Source organism: Tinamus guttatus, unplaced genomic scaffold, assembly GCF_059628265.1.
Source record: "Tinamus guttatus ecotype Peru unplaced genomic scaffold, ASM5962826v1 Tinamus_guttatus_pri_ptg000240l, whole genome shotgun sequence".
Lineage (NCBI taxonomy): Eukaryota > Metazoa > Chordata > Aves > Tinamiformes > Tinamidae > Tinamus > Tinamus guttatus.
This window is the reverse complement of record NW_028288774.1, coordinates 8,035,305-8,058,217: the sequence shown is the minus strand read 5'-3', so window position 1 is coordinate 8,058,217 and position 22,913 is coordinate 8,035,305. Positions and strand designations below refer to the sequence as shown.

Genomic DNA, 22,913 nt, shown 5'->3' with positions numbered 1-22,913 from the left:
AACCATACTTAAAGTTAATCCAGAGTTTGTTGGATAAGGTCTATAGTCCTCAGCACCTTGGAGGTTTCTGACTGTGCACAGGAACATATATATGTATATATACACACACATATATATATACACCTAACAGCATGGTATTGGCATCCAACAAAAAAAATAAGAAAGTTTATGTTAAAAAAACAAAAAAGTACTGGTCATAGTTTTCCCTTCTTCCCAATTCCCCCAAATAAATTAATAGCCCTCAGGTGTTCCTCTAACACAGCACTTATAAATTTGGCATATGATCTAATTGACTAATCTTTCAGAGACATAGCTACAGTCAGCACCACTCATTCCTCCCAGCATCAAAGGTTCTAAGCAGTGCATGGTGATGATTAGTCACAGCTGAAGACTTCAGAGCTCCAACATGCTAGTTGAGTATTAATTTTCACCTAATTGGAACAGTGCAAACATCCAGGAGAGGGAGGAATACTTAAAGGACATTGTCAGGTTTATTCCCCATAAAATTAAACTGAGCCAAGTAGAAAATAGCCCATGCAGTCTGCCAAAAGGTGGAGATCTCAGACAGGAAGCAGTAGATGCTCCTTCTGTCCTCCCTCCCCAGCTCCTGCGAAGAGCAGCACCCAAGGCTGACTTCAGCTCTTCACGCAGAATACAGGCACCAAAGGTGGGTGCTTGCAAAACCTCTGTCAGCACCTCCCTCCTGAAGGGTCCTAGACTTCGCCCTTGCTTTCTATATGGGAATTCCCTAGCATTTTATACCTGGCACATGTTTAGAACTGATCCAGTCTCAATAGGACTGAATCATTCTACCTTAAATCCAATTGGGATCCAAAAATGCACTAGCATTCAATCCAATATTCATGCTCACAGAAAGCCCAAGAAACCTCGGCCAGGTTCAAAGACAAAATGCAGTTGTGGCTGCCATTTTCTTTGGCAGCTGAGCGGGTGCTCACCTGCTCATGGGAGCTTACTCAGCCCCAAGTGCATTTGCTTTTACTGAGGAAATGTGTCCCTAACAGAGGTTGTGGAGGGTTGGAATGCCTTCTCCTGAGGCTGCTGTGTGTAGAAGGGAATTGGAAGAATTCCTGAGTCCTGGAAGATAGGAGTTAAAGTGTGAACAAAGATTAGCAGGTACCTTGCACTGGAACAGGAGTCCTGTAGGTTCTTGTCCCTCTTCCAGTATTCTGTATTTAATCACTTTACTAGGTTAAAATGCAGAAACTGGCCTTAGAGGAGGCTGAGAACATAGGCTCTTCCAGACGACTCTTTTCTACCTTCCACAATCTAACCACCAGTTATGCACCCTCTCTTGCTTTCTTTCTCTCTCTTTCAGTTACTGAAGAAATAACTTACATACAGAAGTGCAACTTCAGCGCATGGAGTGCCCCTCCAACAACATGAAAAAAGCTTATCACCTTAAATTCATATGACAGGTGAAGACACTCTCCGAGGAAGGAGCAAAAAAAACAACCCCACAGGAGGGTATCAAATCTAGGCCCTGCATTTTTTGGATGAATCACCTTCTGTCTTCCTGCCATGTTTGAAGAAAAGTAATTCTACTTACTTATTTGGAAAAAAGGGGTAGGTGCATACAGTAGGATTTAAGGCTGTGGATTGTAAGCTGATGGAGGTAACTTTTTTTCCAGCTCCAAGTAATACCCAGGGTTGGGATTGAAGAATGGCACTATAACTCACCCTGTCCTTAGCGTTCCCTGTGGATCAGGCAGCTCTGGCTTGGTAGTTTCAACTTTGCAAGGAAACTAAGGATCAAATGCTTGCTTCTCAATTCATTCCAGTCATGCAGTGGCTATAGGCTGTAGGCTTTAGATGCCTATACTTTGACTGCTTCGAAGTCCTGCACTGAAACTCCTGCATTAAAGGATTATAACAAAATGAGATTATAACACTAGATCTCAAAAGCTTCCCAAATGCAGGTTTGTTTGTTTGTTTGTAATTAAGAGTTTTAATTTCAATCATTTTAACCATTTTTAAAGATTTTAATTTAATCAAATATTGTTAAAAATTTTATTACTGAAAAATCATCATTAAAGTTTTCAGCAAAACACTACTAAAGTGAAGGTAAACTTTGCCATTTTTAGTTAGGTACAGCACTTTCCTAACCCACTGCTGTTAATCATTTCAAGTGTATGTTTACATGGCTGTTTTTGCTAACCCACTTCCAGCTGTCACCAGCCCCCACAGAAAAAAATAACAAACACGGAGTACACCCACAAGGAGGTAACAGAGTGGGTTAGATGCAGAGAGAGTCTAGAAGTTCCAAGATCATAAAATCATACAGCCTTATTAGTTTTTCTCAAACATATCATAATTTGGTCCAACAAAAACATACAATGCTGATTTTCAGGTGCAAATTTTATTGTGGATCATAACAAAAGCTTCAGGAAAAAGCAACAAAATCAGTAATGGAGTATCACTTATTTACACAGTACATAAAATGTAGCCTTTGAAAGCTATTAACTCTGCAGCTAAAGGCAAGGCAGCTTAACTTTGACTAAACCGTATTTTGAGATACATACTTTAAGCAAATTTTGCAAATCTTTATTGTGTGTTTTTTTAATGAATTTGATCTTAAAATTTATAATCAAATATTTAAATGATACTAAAAGTGTTTCAATGTGTAATATAATACAGAAAAAAACCTCTTAATTTATAAATAGAAATAGACACAAAGATTGTATCATCAAAATACAAAAGTTTAGCCCTAGTAAATGTTTAATGAATCAAAATCTCTTTAAAAAATCTGCAGATACTGAGGTATGTTTAATTTTGGTGACATTGTCTACTTGTAACGGACTATTTTTCATGTGATATTTAAAACTAGTTTAAAATAATATTTTTTAAGCTTCTAAAAAGGATTTCTTCTGCCTTTAAGTGTACATTATCTGTAAAGAGAAAACCCACACTAATACTCATAGTAAAATAACAAAAGTACTGTGAAGAAAATCTTGCAGAAGTTTTCAAAGGCACTGTTCTTCTTTGAGTTCTTGTCAAACACACAGGCAATGCATGAAGACTGCTTTGATAGAACAAGAATAAAAAAAGTAAACCTAAAGCTAATATGTAGTATATTAAATATAATATATATCTTTCTAATGAAAAAAAATACCAGTTTTAGAAGCCATTCTCGTTTACAGCTTTGTGTTTTGGCAAAAGGTGTTTGCTAAACTAGTCAGAAATACAATTTTAAAAACATATTTTTTGAAAATGAGTATAAACAAAGGTCAATCAAGTAGTATTTCTCTCAGTTGTGTAGTTTGCTTGAATGTAAACCATACACAAATAACGTAAGCCTCTGTAAAAGAGAAGGGACCAAATGCTCTGTTGATGACATGCCATTGATTTATATGGAAATATGCCAACAAGCAACTTGGTCCAGAGTCAACAGAAGTAGATTAGGATCTTATCCAGCATGCGCTGGTCCATTCAAGTGTCTGAACTTTGGGGCTGCAAGGGCTGCTGTTTCCCCTATAACAGGGAGATATCTACAGACCCTGAAATAGCTCAAACAAGGTATTCTGTGCTCATCCACTTCAGTAACAGACACACCGAGTCCCTAACTCTCCCTGAACTATAGAGCAAAACAGTTATGTGCTTGATGTGTGGGTGTCAGGTGAAACGATGCAAGGATTCCTTTGACATCTTTTCCTGTTATTTAAAGTGACTTAATGCTAGTGAGCTGGGAAAGAAATTTGAAAGGAGCTGACCTGAGGTTACTAAGATTTTAGATAACTATTTTGACAATCTCTGTTGGACATATTACAAAAATCTGTAGCTCTCCTTTGAAAAAAAAAAATCATGTGTCTGAATCTCCTGGGTTTTGTCAGCAGACAGAAGAGGCCTGTCTCCACCAGAGTTTGATACCCCACAGCTGCTATAGCAAATGGAAGTCACAGAAGCAGAGAACACCCTGTTTGTTTGTCAGTTTCATAGTGCCCTGATGGTGGAAACGTTTTTTGTCCTTTTGACTTTCATGCCAAGCCTCTAACAGGCTTCTGTGGGCTCAGAAACCTGTGGGCCTCCAGGAGACAGAACACCCCATAGGAACACATTGGTTCAGTGGGTCATACCCAGAGATCATCATGAGATGTTAAGGCAGTGGCCTGGACTCATGCCATCTGACCTTAGGAACCAAGGCAAAGCACAAAGAGAGCAGTCTCAGCAGTCTCAAGACCAGAGGCTGCCTCTGTAGTCAGAGAAGGAACAGGCCTCTCCAGGTACTGTTCAGATCTTATTTTGTGGGCTAAATGCATTGATTTTGATATTATTCATAGTAATATAAATAAGACCAAGATTGACCTGAAACATAAACAACTTCTACCCTAATAGAAACAGTGAGGCAAATTCTGCATTCAGCCATACATTCATATACACTGCTGTGCATATAATAAAAGCATCCTAGGTGTCAGCAGAATTTGCCCCAGCTAAGATAACATTTCACTTCCCTGAAGGAAGCTGCTGGCCTACACTGAATGTTGAAGAGCAAACTTTCTATAGTAGTAGTCTATATTTCTATAATATTCTATACCAAAGCAATAAATATTAGATATAATCTGTATATTAGTTTTTTGTATTTATCTGATAGCTTGTTAAATCTGTACTGTCAAAAATATAAGCAGTGATCCACTCCTACATGGCAGCATATACTACTGTTTGTGTGCATGTGTTAAAAGTATCACATGGGTTTACATTTAGATATGATGCTCTTGTTTTTATAACACATTTTAATTTACATGAATTCCTACCATAGGACAGTCTTTTTGTTTGTTTGTTTTTAAGATTTGCATTTTGCTGTTCTGCAAAACTGCAGTTTAGCACAAGTATCTCCCCTTTCTGTATCAGCTTTATGTTTTTTAAAGATGGAAAGTGGAGTCTAACAGGCTTCGTGATCTCCAGAAATGTCACACCCGTAGACCACAGGATTATGTATTTTCAGGCCCAAACAAAAACCCAGTCTCACTGTTCCTAACTGTTTTCCTTTACCTGAATAACTCTCTTTAAGGAAAGTGCACTCCTGAAAAGGACATTCAAAATGTCTTGGCACTGCTGATGAGATGTGAAAAAGTATTTCAGCTGAGTATGATCTGCAGAAAAATTATCACACATTTGTTAATTAACTATTACAACTACTGCAGCCTAGGTTTGCAAATGAACAACTTAAAAGTGAAATGTTAGAACAATGTGATATTGCAGCCAGGATATACACAAGATGTTTCATCTCACAATTTGCTTAAAAAATGCTTGGTAAATTCCTAATGTTTAGCTTCTCCAAAAGATCAATGATATAATAGGTTAGTGAAAACATATGCTTATTTTCATTGAGATCAAAATGCCTAGTGATTTAGCTAAGGCAAGTATTTGTTCTTTTCTGCACCTCTAACTTGAGAAGTTCAGTTAAAAAAAAATAGAGGAATCCAGCATTTTAATGAAGATATTTAGAACAGATATAATGATACAGATATTGATCTCTGGATTCAGTGGACGTCCAGGTTTATTGTCTTTTGAATTAATATTGACCTTTCTTTTGCAAAAGCTGATATTTACTTCTCAGTACAATAATTACTATAGCTCCCCCCCAGCAGAAGCCAGTATCAACTTATTTAACATCAGTTAGTGTTCATCAAAGACAGAATGTAATTACTTGCCTTCACTCTGTACTAGAGTTTTACTAGAAATTTATACATTAAAAATTTACAACTAAAATAAAAATCCCAAAAATTTGAAAAAAAAATTTATAGCAAGGTCAATAGTGGACAGATTGCTTTCTCTTTCATCTATACCAGTTCAATCATAATCAGATGACTATTCAAAATTCTCCTTCCTGCACTAAACAGCCCAAAGATTTCTAAATAGTCCCATAATTTCTGCCTAAGGACTTTTTCCCTTACTGTGTAACTCAAGAGCCCAAGAATCTGTGGTTGGAATAAAAACTTCTTTTAGAAAGCTATCTAATAGTAGCATCAAGACCTCTAGCAAATGATTAACTTACTCCTCAACTTATGCCAGTGTAGTGTCCGATGATTTACACTCACGCCAGACAGCCTCTATCAGGCTTCTTTACGGAAACAGACTGGTGCTTGATATTTGTCTGACAGAGGAATCCATTCCCAGTTCTGTTGTGTGGCTTTGTTTAAAACTGAAACCAAAAAGATCGCAGCTTATACTTGGTCAAGATAAGAACAAAAGTACTCCTCATAGTCACATAAAATGATCAAAGAAGCTTAACCTTTAATCAAGCCTTTACAGATGGGAGTAGCTTTGACCTAAAAGCAGTGTTTTTGCATATGAAATGCTAAGGGAATTTTTATGAAAAATCTCTCTCTCTCTTTTTTTTTTTTTTTTGTGGTGTTGGATATTACACAGAAATATACATTCATCATAAAATCAACCAAAGTGACAGATTCTAAATCCCATTTAGTAACGAATCTAAGCTTACAACCTGACAATCAGCTACTAATAGTGAAAGAGGCTATTCTCTTGCTTTCTTAATACTATGCCAATAATACAAACAGGGAACTGCATTATACAGTTTTTCTTTTTGAAATGTGGACTTTGCAGAAAAGATCTCTTCATTGGACCAAATCAAGTGAGCAATCTTAAAAGTGTGCTTATGGTGAATGCTCAAAAATATATATCTAAAGCAGAGCATCACGTAATAGCAACTCTGAAGGAATAAGTAGTCACTTCAGTTTGTATCCATAAAATTCAAGCCCAACAGCACTGGAAATCCAAATTAATCAGGTTAAGTGCTTGAGAAAGTCTTTTCTTATTAGCTGTGATGTGAACAAGAGTATTGAACTGTTTCTGCTTGTGCATATTTCTCACAAATAGAATGCAACCATCTTACTGTGGATAGAGAATACTTTTCCCCTCCCCAGATTAGAAAAAATATAGGTAAAATAATAAAATAGATATTCAAAACAGATAGATATTCAAAACAGAAATTTCCTATTATTGATTTCAAAGCCTAATATGAATTAAATCTTTTTGATTGCTTTTCACCTATTGCAGAACAGCATGAAGACTGAGAGATTATTGAGACATGGATTCTTGCCAAAAATACCCAGATAGATTCCTCTAAACATCTTTCTTTATATTTTAGATCAGTTTTACACAGCCTTAGTTGTAAATCTACTATGAAAATACTAGTGCAAGAATAATCAATTAAAAATTCTTCAGATAAATGATTTAGTTCCTTTCAGGTTAAAGACGCACAGGAATACCGATGAAAAATGTGCTAGTGATGATGTTTTCTTTGTTAACTCTCCTTCGCTGTTCCAAATCAATTCTTCACTCCACATTCCTGTACTTAGTGAACAAATTGTACAGTACTCTCAGTGTAGACTTCAAATCACAATTTACAATATCTAGGGGAGAAAAAAAAAAACACAGGGAAAAACCTATTAGTAACTCCATAGGCCCAATACATTTGCAGATAAAGTGTCCACTTTTCTCTCCCTTTCATTGCTCAGATGCATATTCATAAGCATTACAACCACAAAGATGGTAATAAAGAGTAGAAATATAGGGGACAGTTTTTAAACTCAACCAACTCAACCAGATGTTTTTCAACTACTGGTAGTTAAGGACACAAATCTCTGTTGGTACTGAAGTACAAATGTAACCTACAGGAGACAGATTGTTCATAGGGTCATGTGTATTTACAAAACTGAATCTTCAGGTGATTGTGGCTGAAAACTAATGGTTTTGAAAAATCAGCTGGCAGCAACTAGTGAAATTATTTTATTTAAGAACTGCAGGGCATGGATCATTCTGGGCTACAACTTCCTTTTTTAGGCCTAATTTCAGCAAGATATTTGCAAAGGCAAGGCTAGCTTTTCTAGAAGATCTAAAGATGTGCAGGTGGCCCAGAAGATATTTCTGAAAATTATTTTGGTTAGCTGATGTACATGGCTGATTCAGTCTTTTGACACTCAATATCTAAAGTAAAGAATTTCTGTGAAAGAAAACGCTAACAAATACTTGCTGTTTCCAAGAGAAGTTGTAGAGAAAGTCAATATTATTTTACAAGAAATCTATAAAACAAATTGACATTAACTATTGCAGGAATATATGTTAGTGCGTCAAGGGATATTCACACCATCTCAAGCTGGGGCTTTGCATTGCCCATCAGAAAAGCACCATCTCTCTTGACCGTGTATCTTAATCTCATATTTTGGTCTTTGGAATTGAGCATGAAGGTATAAAGCAGATAGTGTGTAAGTACTCTTATCTCTCTTATCTTCAGAGCTTGCAAGTAAACCTAGTAAACTGTATAATTACCATGTAGTTTTGCCATTATATTTATCTACACTAAGGTCTTATTTTACTGTGTCTAAGTGTGAAAGCTACAGGAAGGGCATATTGCCCCACACCATTTTCCTATACCTTGCAATACTGTTTTTACAAGTCTAAGCCAGTTTCTTCTTTCTTGTCAGTAGCAACTCACACATCTCCCTCATTTCCTAATAGACAAATTTGACAGTCTTTGCAAGGTTACCATGAGATCCCACTATGAAAACAGAAAGAAAGGACTACACTAAAAAGAGGTGCAATTCCAAAGAAAGAAGAGACATTTCTATTGCTATATTGTGTTCAACTAACATGTATAAAGTTTTACTAGTTGCAATTTTGAAAAAGAGAAACTTAGGTTTGGTTTTGATGTACATGTTTCAAGAAGTTATTTGGAAGAGCTCAAACTGCAAATGAATTCATTATAGACTCAGTAGATTAATGTTCTGACCACTTTTAAAGTAAAAGGTCATAGAAAGCTTTTTAAAACATTTTCAATTATATTGTGAATAATCCAAATAAACTGTTGAACTCATAAAAACCATTAGTTTTCATACTCATTTAACCACATTCTTTTTTGCACTAAATATGTTTTTCATATTCTGAAGCACTTTTCAGTGTTTTTTTCCTCCAGAACGTCAGAGAAACAGCATAGGAATTTACAGAGTACTTAACATACACATTTAGAGTAAGATCCTTTTCAATACTCTTTTGCTTATTGGAAATTTTAAGTATGGGCATTGTGCCCAATGTAACAACACATAAACCAGATGTGTTTTTCCATTCACATTGAACAGGAAGTTTCATATTAAGCATTTCAATAATTGCACAAGAAATGACTTATATACGCTGAAATATCCTTATGGCTTGATTTATATTGGAAAAATTATCTGTCCCCTAGAGCAATAAATACCTGAAAAATTAAATGCCATAAGAATTTTAAACCTCCATGGGGAGTAAGAGATCACAGATATTCTCTGTTTTACTTGGATCCTTAGATTTCACTATTTCCCTGTTCTCTCTTTGACTATTTCAAACACAAAAGTTAGTGACAGAAACACCACTGACATAGTTAAAACAGGGTTGTGGATAAGAGCTCAAGTCATCAAAAGAAGTGAAAAAAGAGGCTGGGTAAATCCAGCTTAAAGACACAGGCAGCATAGGTTCAGTTCTGCGACATGTGGTCCCACCAGGCTTGGGTTTCTTGTTTTTGTTTTGTTTGGTTTTAAAGTGTGTCTGTTGCTGTTATGAATTGGAAGATCGGAGGGATGGAAAAGGGACAGAACAGTGCAAAACCTGATTCAAAGATGTGAGTCTGAATCTCCAGAGAGGCTAATTCAGAGGATTAGGAGTAAAACTGAACATTAGCTTAATATTGATAGCATATTTCTTCCAAGTCCTCTGAGACTGACAATCAAGTCAGTATTATGGTTGGAAAGTCCTGTGTGCATGGCGGAAGGTGATTCTGCAATGGGTCTTGAAAACTCAAATACATTGATTATTACGGTGAGTAATCAGGCAAAGCCCAGCTACTAATCCTGTTGGGAAGTCCAGTTTCTGTATGGTGAGAAGTCCTAACTTCTTGTGAGAGGAATGACAAGAGTGTCCCACACAAAGCAAGGTGAATCAGTGTCCTGTAACCAGTGTTTAGTCAAACAAATCCTTCCCTGGCTATGCAAGTCGGGAAGTCTCACAACATTTGAAGGCACCTATCAACTTTCTAAAACACAGAGTATCTGAGCACTTCAAAATGTATCTTGTCTTTCCCTGTTGGATTGCCCTTTAACCTTCATTTTATTCTGCCTAGATCTGGATCCTCCCTAAAGGTTAAGGAGATAGAAAAAGAAGTGAAATATATACCTTCTGGTCTTGGCTTTGGTTTTTCCAATCCACCATCTTGCATTAGCTCAAAGGCAAATGATACATTAAGGACCTAGTAATATAATGAAGGTAGTCATTATCAAGCATATACAATACAGTGTAAGCTGTCAGAACAAGCTGTGGTTAAACCCAGAAACTTGGAAGGAGAAAGCAAATAGAACTCTCTCTACAAAGGGAATATCTGGTCCATGGAATCCAGACAGTCCATTGTGGATTTTCACCTTTTTTCTTGAGTGGTGAAGGTGGTACTGCTGGACATGTTTGTTTGTTTATTTGTTTTCAAGAGAAAAATGAAATCCAATTACCTTTTGTTCAAAACTATCAGGAGTCAAGAAAAAGCTGTGCAGAGGAACAAAATAGCCCTCAAGGAGACCCATCAGCAGGACTAAGTATACACCATCTGCAAACTGTAAAAAAGACATTTCTCAGTACACTGCCTGAACGAACATCTCATTGCTTTGCTTAATGAGCAAAATATATATTGTCTAATGCAAAACAGTCAACAAGCTATCATATTTTAAACTGCATGCATACATTTTATTTAGTTAGTATATTGTGTTGCGCCCTGACCAAAACTGACCTCATGCTAAAACACACACGCAGAATAAAGTTCCTGGAAAGACAGGTGGTCTGAAAGCACCCTTGCTTTCATTTATATTCTATTTACTTAGTTGTGGGGAATCAGAACAGCCACCCTTCCAGCCATCAAACAGCTTTCATTCCCAGAGGTGAGAAAAGCAGAATGAAGGTGCAACTGCACTGCATGCACTGCAATTCAGCATGTTGAAAGAAACAAGGAAACAAGGAACTATGTTCTTCCATGTTCCACAAGTCTATGTCAATCTAAATTTCAGTATATGCAATTATAAATGGAAGATAGCTAATTGCTATAATGCATACACAGTTCAATCTGAAAAACAGCAACATCCATGGATATTTTGTAAAGAGTGTCTCAGTCTCATTACTATGGCATCAAGTGTCTCAGTACACTGAGAAAGACATAGAATAAAGCCTGTCTTGAAGACATTTTTTTTCTTATTTTGATAAATAATACCACCCACGTATTTCTTGCACCTGGGGTACAGATACCACCCTTATTGTCTGATCTTGTAATTTTCTTATACCTGCTGCATTTGTTCACATGGGGATGTTCTAATACAGCAGGGCATAAGTTATTTCTGTCAGCTTCTTTCCAGCCAATTTAGCAACCAAGTACACAAAAAAAAGCCCATGTATCAAATTATTTTTGAGGTGTAATAAAGCCAGCAGCCTAGCTGCACAGCTACCTATACACTTGAGTAGCTTTAGTCGCATGAACCTGTCTCACTGAAAATTCATCGGAATCCCATGAGAATACTTGTTTCTGTAAAGGTAAGCAGGAAATAACTATTTAACTTGAAGCTGGACCTAACCAAGTGCACAGTTCTTTCCTGACCAAGACTGGCACAAGGTCTTCTTAGAGCAGTATAAAGAATTAGCATCAGTTAATTATGCCAGAATTAGTATCAGTTACTTATGTCAGTGAAAGCATAAAACTCTTCTAGAGAAATGCAATTGTCTTTATAATATCTCTGCTTAATAGGTGAAGTTTTTTTTTATGAGTCTATTTAGAATTGAAGGGTTTTCAGCTGAAATAACAACCTAACCAACCTAACTGATCATTGGTACTAATTCCATTATATTTCTGGATAAATGTGGGGCAATAGTGTTTAACACAGTACAACTATTCCTCCCATTTAGGAAAGGCTATAAAACTCTACCTGCGTCTCCAGTTCAGTGACCTCCAAATTCAGTTTGTTGAGATGCTTGTTCACAAATGTGATGAGAGTCTGAAACATGAGAACAAGTTAGTCCATATAGTATGAACTCCAGTCAGAGGAGAACCTGCACAAACAAAGAGGCTGCAATACAATTTTTAAAACTGGAATGTGATATTAAAAAAAAAAACTTTTTTTTTTTAGAAGGAAGAGCAGAAATATAAAAAGCACAATGCAAATAAAAAAAACATATTGTCAAAAACAATAATTCTTAAAAAAAAAACTAGTAGCAGACTATAGAGAACTAGATAACGGGACTCCACTCAAATCCGACAGCAGCCAAAATACTCAAGGTCAGACCCTTAGCAGTTGTCAACTGGATACATCTTTGATAGCAATAAACCAAATCTACCAGCCCAGTTCTTTTCAGCATACACCATATGAGAATATTTATATGATGGAAATTTTGACAACTACATCTTGTTCTGTGTTCTAAAGTTAAGTTCATGCTGCTAACCATAAAAAAATAACATTATAATAATGGATAAGCTATTTTTCATTTTCAGTCTAAAGCATAATCGTATTTAATGTATGCAAACTATAATTGTATTCTGCATGTATTCTTCATATACTACATATATATATACACACATAAATATGCTCACACAAAGAATGGACATGCACATACGACATACTTGAGAAATATAGTCCTTCTAACCTTTTTCACAACATTGAGCTTGTCTGGAGCATGATCAAATAAAGTGTCAAATGCATCTCGTTCTGAAAAAACATTTGGAGATGTTAAAATGCTGAGCAGCAGTTGTCTGACTGCATAATAAACACTTATTAAAAACCACAATTGTTGAAGACAGAGTCAGCAAAAGGTTTCAGGATATTCTTTGTTTTCCAAGTACTATATATTTTGCACATTTCTGTCTTGCCATAAGCTGTTATTATTCTCTATTATTTGCAGAAAGCATCGTTTTGCAGTAGGATTCAGAATAACTATTAACTCCACTTCTCAAAAAAATAACAAATACAAGTATCTTTGTACATAAAACTTTAAACAGTCAGATACAGGGAACTAAGTAGCCAAATCATTTTTCTGCAGTAGAACATGAATTTACATCTAAGAAAATTTTCCCTGTGGGCTACAGTATGCATGTTATGATGAGCTGACTGCATTTATGGTTAGTCATACTGTAACTGGCAGTGGTAGGACCACTACAGTGGTACCATCTTCTAGAGAGAAGGAAAAAAAAAAAAAAAAAAGCTTGAGTCTTTTCAGAGATTTGAAAATTGCTCAGAGTAATACAGAGTCTCCTGAGTGATACAGAATGACTGCACAAAAAGTCACATTCGTCAATAAAATTTGCTGAAGTAGATTCAATTGCACTTGTAGAAGACGTGTTACACAAAGCAAGAGTTTGCTCAGGACAACTATTACAATGAAATTATTAGCAAATGCTCATTTCTTGGTGGGATTCTGCCTCAGCTTCTCAGGCCAGTGTTTTCTGTTGGCCAGGCATTTAGCCTGGCTCAGTATTGGACAATAAGCAATACTAGCCATGAAAACTTGCACTGAAACTGGAACTGTTTAAAAATTACCCAAACTCAATATGGTGTAAGCAGGCAGTGTATGCAAGAAAGGCAACAACTTTACCAGCTGATTTATCATAAGACATGATTTTGTATTATACAGGGAACTGGTGACCATCAGTACTATTACAATAATTTTCTGGAGGTAAAACAACAAAACAAAGTTGTAAACTTAAGACATGCTGAAAAGCACTGAAAAACGTTTTAGAGATGCAAAGACTGATTTGATGCTTTTCTCCTTTTGTTAAGTACCATAAAAGTCTGCTATAGATATGTTTTATACGTGTGTGTGCATTTATATTTTTACATATACTTTTTTTATATAAACACATGCACTGCATTCATGTATATGCCAGGGAAAACAAAAATCATCTCCTTCCTCTCCGCAGTGTGATCAAAGTGTCTATCTGTACAAGAACTAATGCATACTTTGGCTGCCTGAAGAAAAAGATAATAAGCAAATGAACTTACCATGCCTTCCTGATAATGCCCTATGAAAAGAAAAAAGAAAAAAAAAAGAAAAGAAAAAAGAAAAGAAAAAAGAAAAGAAAAAAGAAAAAGGAAAAACAATTACATATAATTCACTTAAATATATTGTGCTGCTAAAGAAAACAGCATATGTGGCCAGATCTTTGGCTTGGTGAAAACTGGACTAGACCCATGGAATTAAGAGAACATTCATCAAGTTATTCTAACTGAATTTGAATTAATCTTGACTCAGTCAGCATAATATCTCTTGGCTTCACTAAAGTCTCATGGTGAGATCAGATCTCAGATTTCCTACTATTGAACCAAATCAACACACCTTGCCTGTGTAAAAAGGGCTCTTTCATGTTTATTTTATGAAAACTTTTTCCATTTGCAGTTTCCACATCAACTGCAAAACAATTCCAGTCAAAGCAATGCCTGGACTAAGTTCTGAAGAACTGCAGTACATATAAGTAAATCCATAAAGATTAATAAGTCAATCATCTGAACTCTCTCCATTAAAAACTAGAATATTCCACTTTTGCTTTCTGTTGGCTTTGAAATAACTTTTCCTTTATAAATTGCCCAGTTAGATGGTATGCACAAGACTTACTACTGTCACTTTCCATCTCCAAAATCCAAACGCCTAGCAAAATATTAATTGTATTATATTCCTTTCTGAAATAATCTAGTTGTTATCAAATAAATTTCAACATAAAAGAATAAGACACATCGTTCTGGTTTGTTTAAAGGACTACTGAATACAGTATTGTGTTTATGTTACTTGAAATGTTGCAAAATAAATTCCTTTACATGCAGAAATTTTCTATGTTTTTCATGTCTTCTCATTTATCCTGCTCATCTCCTGCTTTTAGTTTCTCAGCTCTGCATTTCACAATGCTTTTTTTTTTTTATTTTTTATTTTTAGAAGCATGTTTGCAGCTTCTGCAAAGGCTAAAATACAATCACTGGCTGATGCATCATCTTTCCTGGAACCCCAATACCAAAACCTAAATATCAGCAAATGGTTGAATTTTTGAGATGCATCTGTGTTCAATTACTGAACTGCTGGCAAGAGTGGTGTTGACATACTCAGTGTTACCAGTTATTTCCTCTTGGATTTGTCGAGACTGGAGGATTCCTTCTCGTTTCTGGAAAAAATAAAAAGCGACATATTTCTCAGTAAATTTCAATGCTTTGAGTATGGTAAAAATTGTAATCTACACATTTAATCTGTTAAGAAACCTGAAAAATAACATTTTCAAATGTACTGTAATATACTTTTTCACCTTGCAAACATTTCAGAAGGCCCTACTGTTTAATAACAAGAAACATGAAACTCCACCTGTGCAAGGAAGTATTTCTTTCCATTGTTCTTGACTGACTTGTCTTTCAAAGGGTCCATTTCAGCAAGACATTTGAAACACCTAAGCACATATGTAAGTATTTTAGGAGAGGTATATCTTGGTGAGGCAAACTAAGTCTTGTATTTCAATGAACAGCAAGGCTGATGGTGCCAAGGCTTCATCTTCGGCAAATCTGCCCTCCTCCCACCCCTGGCTAGCTGTTCCTTCTGTCCTGTTCATGGACATCGTTTTCTGCTTCAGTCATTCTGTTTTTTTACTTCTCTCCACATAGAGGGCTAAATCGATTGTGAAGGAAAACAAAAAAGGAAGATAATCCATTCACAGCCTGATCCAGACCCCAGCCCTGTTGCTGCTTATATATCTATTGACACCAATGCCCTCTTGATACAAGAAACCTCTTGTATGTGAAGCTTAGTGGCCTGTGCCTAGAAGTAGTACACAAAATGGCAGGAGCCAACTTAAATGGTCACCATTTGAGTCAGCTGGATAATGAAAAAGCAGGAGCATCTGCTTCCAGCATGCAGATCACAGTCATCTGCTGGTGGTGTGCATTCTGCACGTATGTTTTGACTCTCTGTGTTCTCTCTGTTAATTCTGTTCACTGGGATTTGTGAAATTTTGCAATACAGAGAGGAAAGTAAGGCAAATGCTGACAACTGCATGTAAAGTCTAGACAGTAGGCAATTATTCAAGATTCTTCATTCCTTGTCATTATCAGAAAATGAAAAAAATATATTTATGCTGGTCTTAGACTTGCCTTCTACATGGAAAAGAAAGAAGTAACCTTTTGGAAAAGTCCTTAATGCAAACAACTTTTTCAACTTTTTCTCTAAAAAGGGAGGTAAGAGACCAGACGGCTCCTGCCCCAGCAATGAAGCACATGAACAGGGCTGCTGTATTTTCCTGCCTTGAAGAAGATAACACATCCCCTTCAGCAGATGCAGTCCTGGGTTTAGATCAACGGGATGGGGTTTAGGGGATGTTCCTCTACAGCTGTTACAAGCCTGTTACTAAATACCTTGCATATTGCTAAGCATTTCTTAATTTCCTAGCTTTCCTTTACAGCAGTTAGGGCACCCAAGAAATGCTGTTCCAATGCTCAAAATATTCTAAATCCTTCCTGGCTGCTCTGCAAATGCACAAGTATTATTATGTGCTCTCAAACCCAGCTCTAGCACATAAGGAAATTATGATTTAATCATCTTTTGCAGTACCAAAAAAAAAAAAAAAAAAAAAAAAAAAAGAAAAAATAAAAGAGGCAAAATGATGGCCAGATCAAGCTCTCCACAAAAATTCATTGGTTTCAGTAGAAATTATCAAATAGAGCACAAGCTTTGTTTAAAGTTATTTAAGCTGTCAGTATGGAAGGAAAGCAAAGTTGTAAAACAAAATAACCGCAAAAGGTCCAAGTATCTCAAATCTTCCCAACTCAGCTCACAACCCTGACTTCATATAATTCTCATGGTTAACTGCTTTTGTACAATACTGCCAAAGGTAACATAAGGTTTCCTAAGAATTCTGTTGGTTACCTGCTGGGCATGACATATGTTTTATAAATATCTTTGCTCAATAAGTCATGTACAACCAACACGGCAACTCTCACATTTTATGTGTTTCTAGACCTAACAAAATTCTGAAATGCATTAAGGTAGTCCTCCTGTACTTCATGCTTTGATTTTTCTCTCCCTCTGTTACATCCTCTATCTTTAGCAAACCCTGTTCAGGAGGATTTAAAACCAGACACCACATAGTCTACTGAGACTCCCTGGACATGGTCTTGCTGTACATACTCTATCAGGCAGGGTTTGAAACACCAGCCTTGCAAGCTTAAATAGTAAATTAGGCTTTTGGTTCTGCTGATTGCTGATTAAACCTTTCATTGAGTTCAAAGAGCACATGATGAATAATACAGAAACAGTCCCACAGAATATCAAAGACAGATTTTTTTTAAAGAAAAAAAACTCTATAAAATAAAAATATAAAAAGTCACAAAAACAATTACAGTAAAAATATTGGTCCCCACGCTCAGTTAATGGGAATTGGCAGAGCCATGGAGTTCCCCTGATTGGCTTTCAGCAAGGATCTGGGTCTGCAGGGTGAAATCTTCTGCAACATTACTTGGATTTTCTTCTGGTGCAACCACTTTCTCTGCACTATAGCGGCACTTGAGCTACAGCTGTGTAGCTAAGAGGCAAAAGAGTCAGCCAGATTCTCCCACTACTTATTGTTTTTAAATTGGTTTATCTTTACTGACTTCAGTGGATTTGCTGTTGAACTACATTAGCCTATTAAATGAGAATTATGTCCATTGACTTCAATGGGAATTTTGTCTGGACATAGGGAGAGACAGCAGAATGCAAGATGTGATTTTTTTTTTTTAATGTATGTGTTCTTCTTCTTTTTGTTTAGCTTTTTTTTTTTTCTCCCTTTGTTTTGTCCCCTAAGATGCCCTGCTACAGTCTTGACTTTTTAAGCTGATTTTGGTAGAATTTTGAGGGGAAAAAAGTGTGTGATTAATGTATTTCTATTATCCAAAAGAAATTGCTTGGAAATAAATTTTGTCTGAAGCCCTAGACAAGTTAAGTACAGATCTGCTGGGGTTCTCTCTCATCTCTATCCTATGTGGAGAATTTCAGAGTCAAAGAATTGGATATCAGGCTCTGGAGAAGCATCTAGGAGACTGAGACTCTCCTTCAAATTTCTCCCACAGCAAATTACCTTATTCCCAAACTTGTCTGATGTGAACACTAAAAAGCAGTGATTAGTTTCTGAGATGTGTCTCACGGATTTTTTCGATCATGCACAACCTGAGTAATAGCTCTTAGCACCAGATACTTCAGGGCTACTTTGGTTAAAAGACAAAAATAGACAGAAAATAAAGAGAACTGCAGTGTGAAAAATAAAATCAGAGGTAGTTACAGTGTGAAAAATGAAGGCAGAGTTCATTGGAGAGAAAGAAAAACAAATTAAATGAGAGGAAGACAAACAAGCTAAAGCAAACAAATCCAACTGAAAGAAAAACAACAAACAGAATAACATGAAAAGCTTACATGGATGAGACTCGAAAAAGGAAACTGGCAAAAAAAAAAAAGGGGGGGGGGGTTTGCATGCTTATGAGAAAGCCAACACTGCAATCTAAATTAGCATGCATAAGGCTGAAAGAACATTTAGTCACCTCACATGAATCTGAACGTAATAAGCAGTGACAATTTATCACTCAGTGCCAAGGATGACTTGCATCTCTACACAAGTGAGAAGATTGTCAAAAATAATAATTAAAGAGATCATACTGGCTGATAAATAAATACATTACAATAACAACAATGCTGTTATGTTATAACAATATGCTTCATATATTTTTAATGTTAATCTGCCCACTTCTTTAGTAGTAGGATAGTCTGAGCCACAGCTCAAACTACGAAAGCACTTCTGCCTTTTTCAGGTTGAAGCATACACGTGTGTTACTTGTGAGCCAAAAAGATACAGACATACGCATGAACAAACACAAACTCTGCCAGGAACTGTTAACACCTCTCTTACCTGCACAACAACAACCTGAATGGACACGTGATCTGGGAGCCTGATTGGAGCTCGAAAATACTGTGACAGTGCAACCAGAAGATGAAGTATTGCCACAAGACTTTTGGCATGAACAGCTGAAATAGATAGTAAAAGCACAGGTTACAAAATGCAAATTAACTAGAGGAAGTATTTTTACTTTTCAGGATACAGGGGGCTACAGTACTTTTATCCTCTTGCTGTCAGAGGGCATTTTTAGGCACCTCTCCTTTATGTGTCTCCTCCTGCTCAGCAGCTCATGTGAATCCAGCTCATTAAATAATGGGTGTCAGTACCACAGTGTTAGGTTTTGCAACATGTCTGAATGCCTTAGGTTTGCGTAGATGGAAATCTAAACCTAATGCAAAAGCCAGATTTCACATACAGCAACTTGAAGTCTATGCAGTCTCCTTGCTGTTCCTTTATTCCGTTTATTTCAATAAAGATTTATGGGCTATCAGAAAGATATTTTTGTATTCATGACATGCACTTATTCATTTTTAAGTGTCACAATGTCTGCAGGATAACAAATGAGCCTATTTTGGCAGAAGCCTTAAGCAATAACTTACTAAACTCAATGACTCAAACATTCCCCATCAAGTTGTTATAGTTCTTGTTATTGAAGCTTTTTAACAGACGGATTCATACAGGTATTTAACACTAACACGACTTACAAGATATCAAAAAACATTCTGTGGGAAGTCTTTAATCAAATATCAAACCACTGGCTTTTTTCTGATTTTTAGCACTTTCTTTCCTCCTCCTGTTCCTATCCTCTATCATTGCTACAGCAGCAGAATATTCACTAAAATATTATTTTCCTTTATTTTTCCAGTCCAAGTCTCAACTACACAGTGGAGATTCCACCACCTACCTATACCCATGAAATGCAGCATTGCTTGCAAATTTTGCTGGGGAGCCAGGGATCAGGGATGAGGTGCTTTAACAGAACACTACAAAGAAGTCTGCCTGCCTTGCATTGATATGTACTGCAGCTGGCTGCAGCTGCTGCTGCCTCTCTCTTTAGCTTTAGCTAAATTTTAGTTCTCGAGCACATGTAAAACATAAAATTTAAACTAGAAGCTAAATTGTCAGGCCCCTCTGAACACCCCACATCCAACTGCATAACAGAGAATATAAAAAAAAAATGGAGATTGGGGAGACAGAAGGGGACAGGAAACTCAATGGGACCACATAAAGGTTAACTCAGCAATGCCTAAAGTTCACTCTTCCACCCCGGAGCTATTTCTCTCCTTGTCACAGATTTGCTGGGAATGGTACATCTGGTGCAAAACAGCCCAGGTCAAGATGGGTAGACAAGACAGGAAATAACAATTATATTCTGGTTGAAATATTCACCAGTGTCAAATGATTCTGAAGCAGATTGAAAAGGCTAATTTTCTAAAAGGGTTGAAAACCTACTGCCTGCAACATATTTCCCCTAAGATAACTCCTGCTGTGCTCCTGAGGCCCCTTCTATGTAGACATTGCTATATTCATTGTTAATACAGTAACCCAGGATGGTTGAAGTCCTGACCTTGATGAGACTTTTGTAAGCAAAATTAGTGGTTCTGTTTTTATCCTCAGCAATCAGAAGTACGATTCATATATATTCACATGTATGTGCCATTCAAAAGAGGAGCCTCTGGACCCTTCCTTCAGCCTACTTTTTACATTCAAGTAAGGTACTTGCTCCATTCAGCATCCGATTTACTAATAGAAAACTTCATCTGTTATGTACACAGGCTTAAGAACAAAAATATTGGATTTTGATAGTTCCTAAAAAGGCAACTGGACAACAAGTTTATTCCAACTGGAGTTTGAGCAGCAGTAGAGAAAGTGGATTATACTGCATCTGTTCACCCATTCCTTTTACCTCCCTCTACTGTAGAGTATCTTCTACCATAAATATGAGATTTTAGTCTCCCCTTAACACAGAATATTCAAGAATTCTAGATAACACCAATAACGTCTTGGCTGTCAACAAATGAGAACAGCATTGGAAACATGCAACTTACAGTCAACATTCCACTTGATGCTTCTTGGCGGGAGTTTAAGGGTTTCATTGATCTTTTCAAGAACTGTCTGTAGCTTCTGTTTCTGAGCAATTTCAGACTGAGTAACTTCAGCCACATTCAGCTTCTCACTTTCAAGTTTCTCTGAGTGATAATAGCAGAAAAAAAGCTGCCAGTTAACTCCATGAGAAACACAAAGACATGCCAAGCACCCAGACATATATTCAGGGGACATGAGACATTTTAAACAACTAGTTTTCTCAGTCTTTACTTCCAGAGCCACTTTCTTCTGCACTTCCCCTAAAGATACAGTCCACATTTTTCCTTTATTTCCCCATTACCAGGGGAAAAGTAAAGTATTAATGAAAACCACACTACCAACCAGCAAAGACGTATTGCAACTCCCTTTAGGAAATATCAAACTAGAAGGTAAGTACCTTTATTCTATTACTACTGAATGAAGTGAATTCTCCATGTTAGCTGGCTGAAAAAGACTTGTTTCACCACTTCCATTTGTACTGCTTCTCCCTCAGTGTCCAGAGATTTACAGATATTACTTGGCCCACTTGTGATAAAAGTGAAGTGATACCACATTTACACAGGTGAAAGATGCATCCTAAATGCAAACAAGTATATTTGGAGGCTTAAAAGCAAATAAAGCCATGGACAATTTTTATCTGTTAAACAATAAGCCCTTGTCTGCACTCAAAATTTACAACAGATTTTAAAACATTTTATGAACTAGTTTATTAATAATGGATACAGATTGCTGGGCTTATATAAACATGACTTAGCTTGTTTGAACCATATTTAAACAAAATCAATAAAAGTCTGGTGTGAACTGTGTCCACACGTTAAACTTTACTGGTTTAGACATATCATTCAAAAAGAAATGAGTTTGTTAAACTACTGAGAGTGTGAGCATGAACGTTTCAGTTAACTGAGGACGGACTAAGATGAAAATGAGCAACCCGCCTGGAACATGAAAAACAAGTAAAAGTAAGTGATGTTCATCCTAACTCAAGAGTAGTGGCACTCTGCTCCACGGATTTAACAGAAATGTGAGTCAAAAGTTAAACAAGCTTCATTATTATTACCTAGAAAGCCAATGGTTGCTAATGCTTTTGTGTAACTGTCAGGAATCTCATGATCATTAACACTAAGAGAAGAAAATCTAGTAATAAAGCCTCCCTGATAAAAACACAGAAACAAAACACTGTCTCCTATGAATGTGCTTCTACAAAAGAACATATTATTACACTTTGTAAGAGCTGATCTTGTTCTCACATCAGTTGAATATCTTCCCAAACACAGTGAGGCTGGACTACTAGCATATGAAAGCTGCCTAAAAGGCTGCTGTTTCTTAGGGTTTCCTTTTTCCGCTTTGTGTGAAGTCACTGGATGTCTGCCCATGAGAATCAAATTGCCCAGTCTGGGCCATATCCATTCTACTGCAATGTATGTATTCAACAGCACAGTCATTCATAGAGGGAAACAGTTTATATAGCCTTTATTGGAAGTGCTCACATGATGTTTCAAGATTCGTTTAAGACACCGAAAAGAAATTTACTAGACACTTTATGAGCTGTAATAACTAAGAAAGTAGCTTCCAAGCCAACAGCTAAAAATCACATGCCAGCTCTGCAGTAATGGCCTCTTTTTGCTATCTCTTTCTCAGCTGAAGCTCAGTTTGCAGTCCACTGGGCATCATTACCTCGGTAACGTTAAGGGCCAGTCAGCAAATCAGAAAAATTCCAACTTTCCAGACAAACTTCAAAGTGTGAATATACTAGTGTGGAAGTAAATAGTATGGGACGAGCACAGATTAAAAACATCGACCATTGTACTTAAAATATTCTTACTTCCAAACTTACTTTTCACTTGTAACATGGTTATGCTTGTACAGCACATATGCAGAAAATAAATATAATTGGAGTGGATTCTACTGCCAAGAC

At 36.5% G+C, this 22,913-nt stretch overlaps 1 protein-coding gene across 1 annotated transcript in view; it reads right to left on the bottom strand.

The window, feature by feature from the left end:
• Window positions 1-7,030: 7,030 nt before the first annotated feature.
• Window positions 7,031-22,913, bottom strand: part of PARVA (parvin alpha) — a 58,145-nt gene continuing 42,262 nt past the window's right edge. The window contains exons 5-13 of the mRNA XM_010211804.2: window positions 20,962-21,102; window positions 18,926-19,041; window positions 15,111-15,169; window positions 14,022-14,041; window positions 12,670-12,731; window positions 11,955-12,023; window positions 10,500-10,601; window positions 10,174-10,246; window positions 7,031-7,388 (exon numbers count right to left, since the gene is read on the bottom strand). Coding sequence (XP_010210106.1) covers window positions 7,312-7,388; window positions 10,174-10,246; window positions 10,500-10,601; window positions 11,955-12,023; window positions 12,670-12,731; window positions 14,022-14,041; window positions 15,111-15,169; window positions 18,926-19,041; window positions 20,962-21,102 — 719 coding nt within the window. The 3' untranslated portion in view covers window positions 7,031-7,311. The remainder of the gene's footprint in view (window positions 7,389-10,173; window positions 10,247-10,499; window positions 10,602-11,954; window positions 12,024-12,669; window positions 12,732-14,021; window positions 14,042-15,110; window positions 15,170-18,925; window positions 19,042-20,961; window positions 21,103-22,913) is intronic.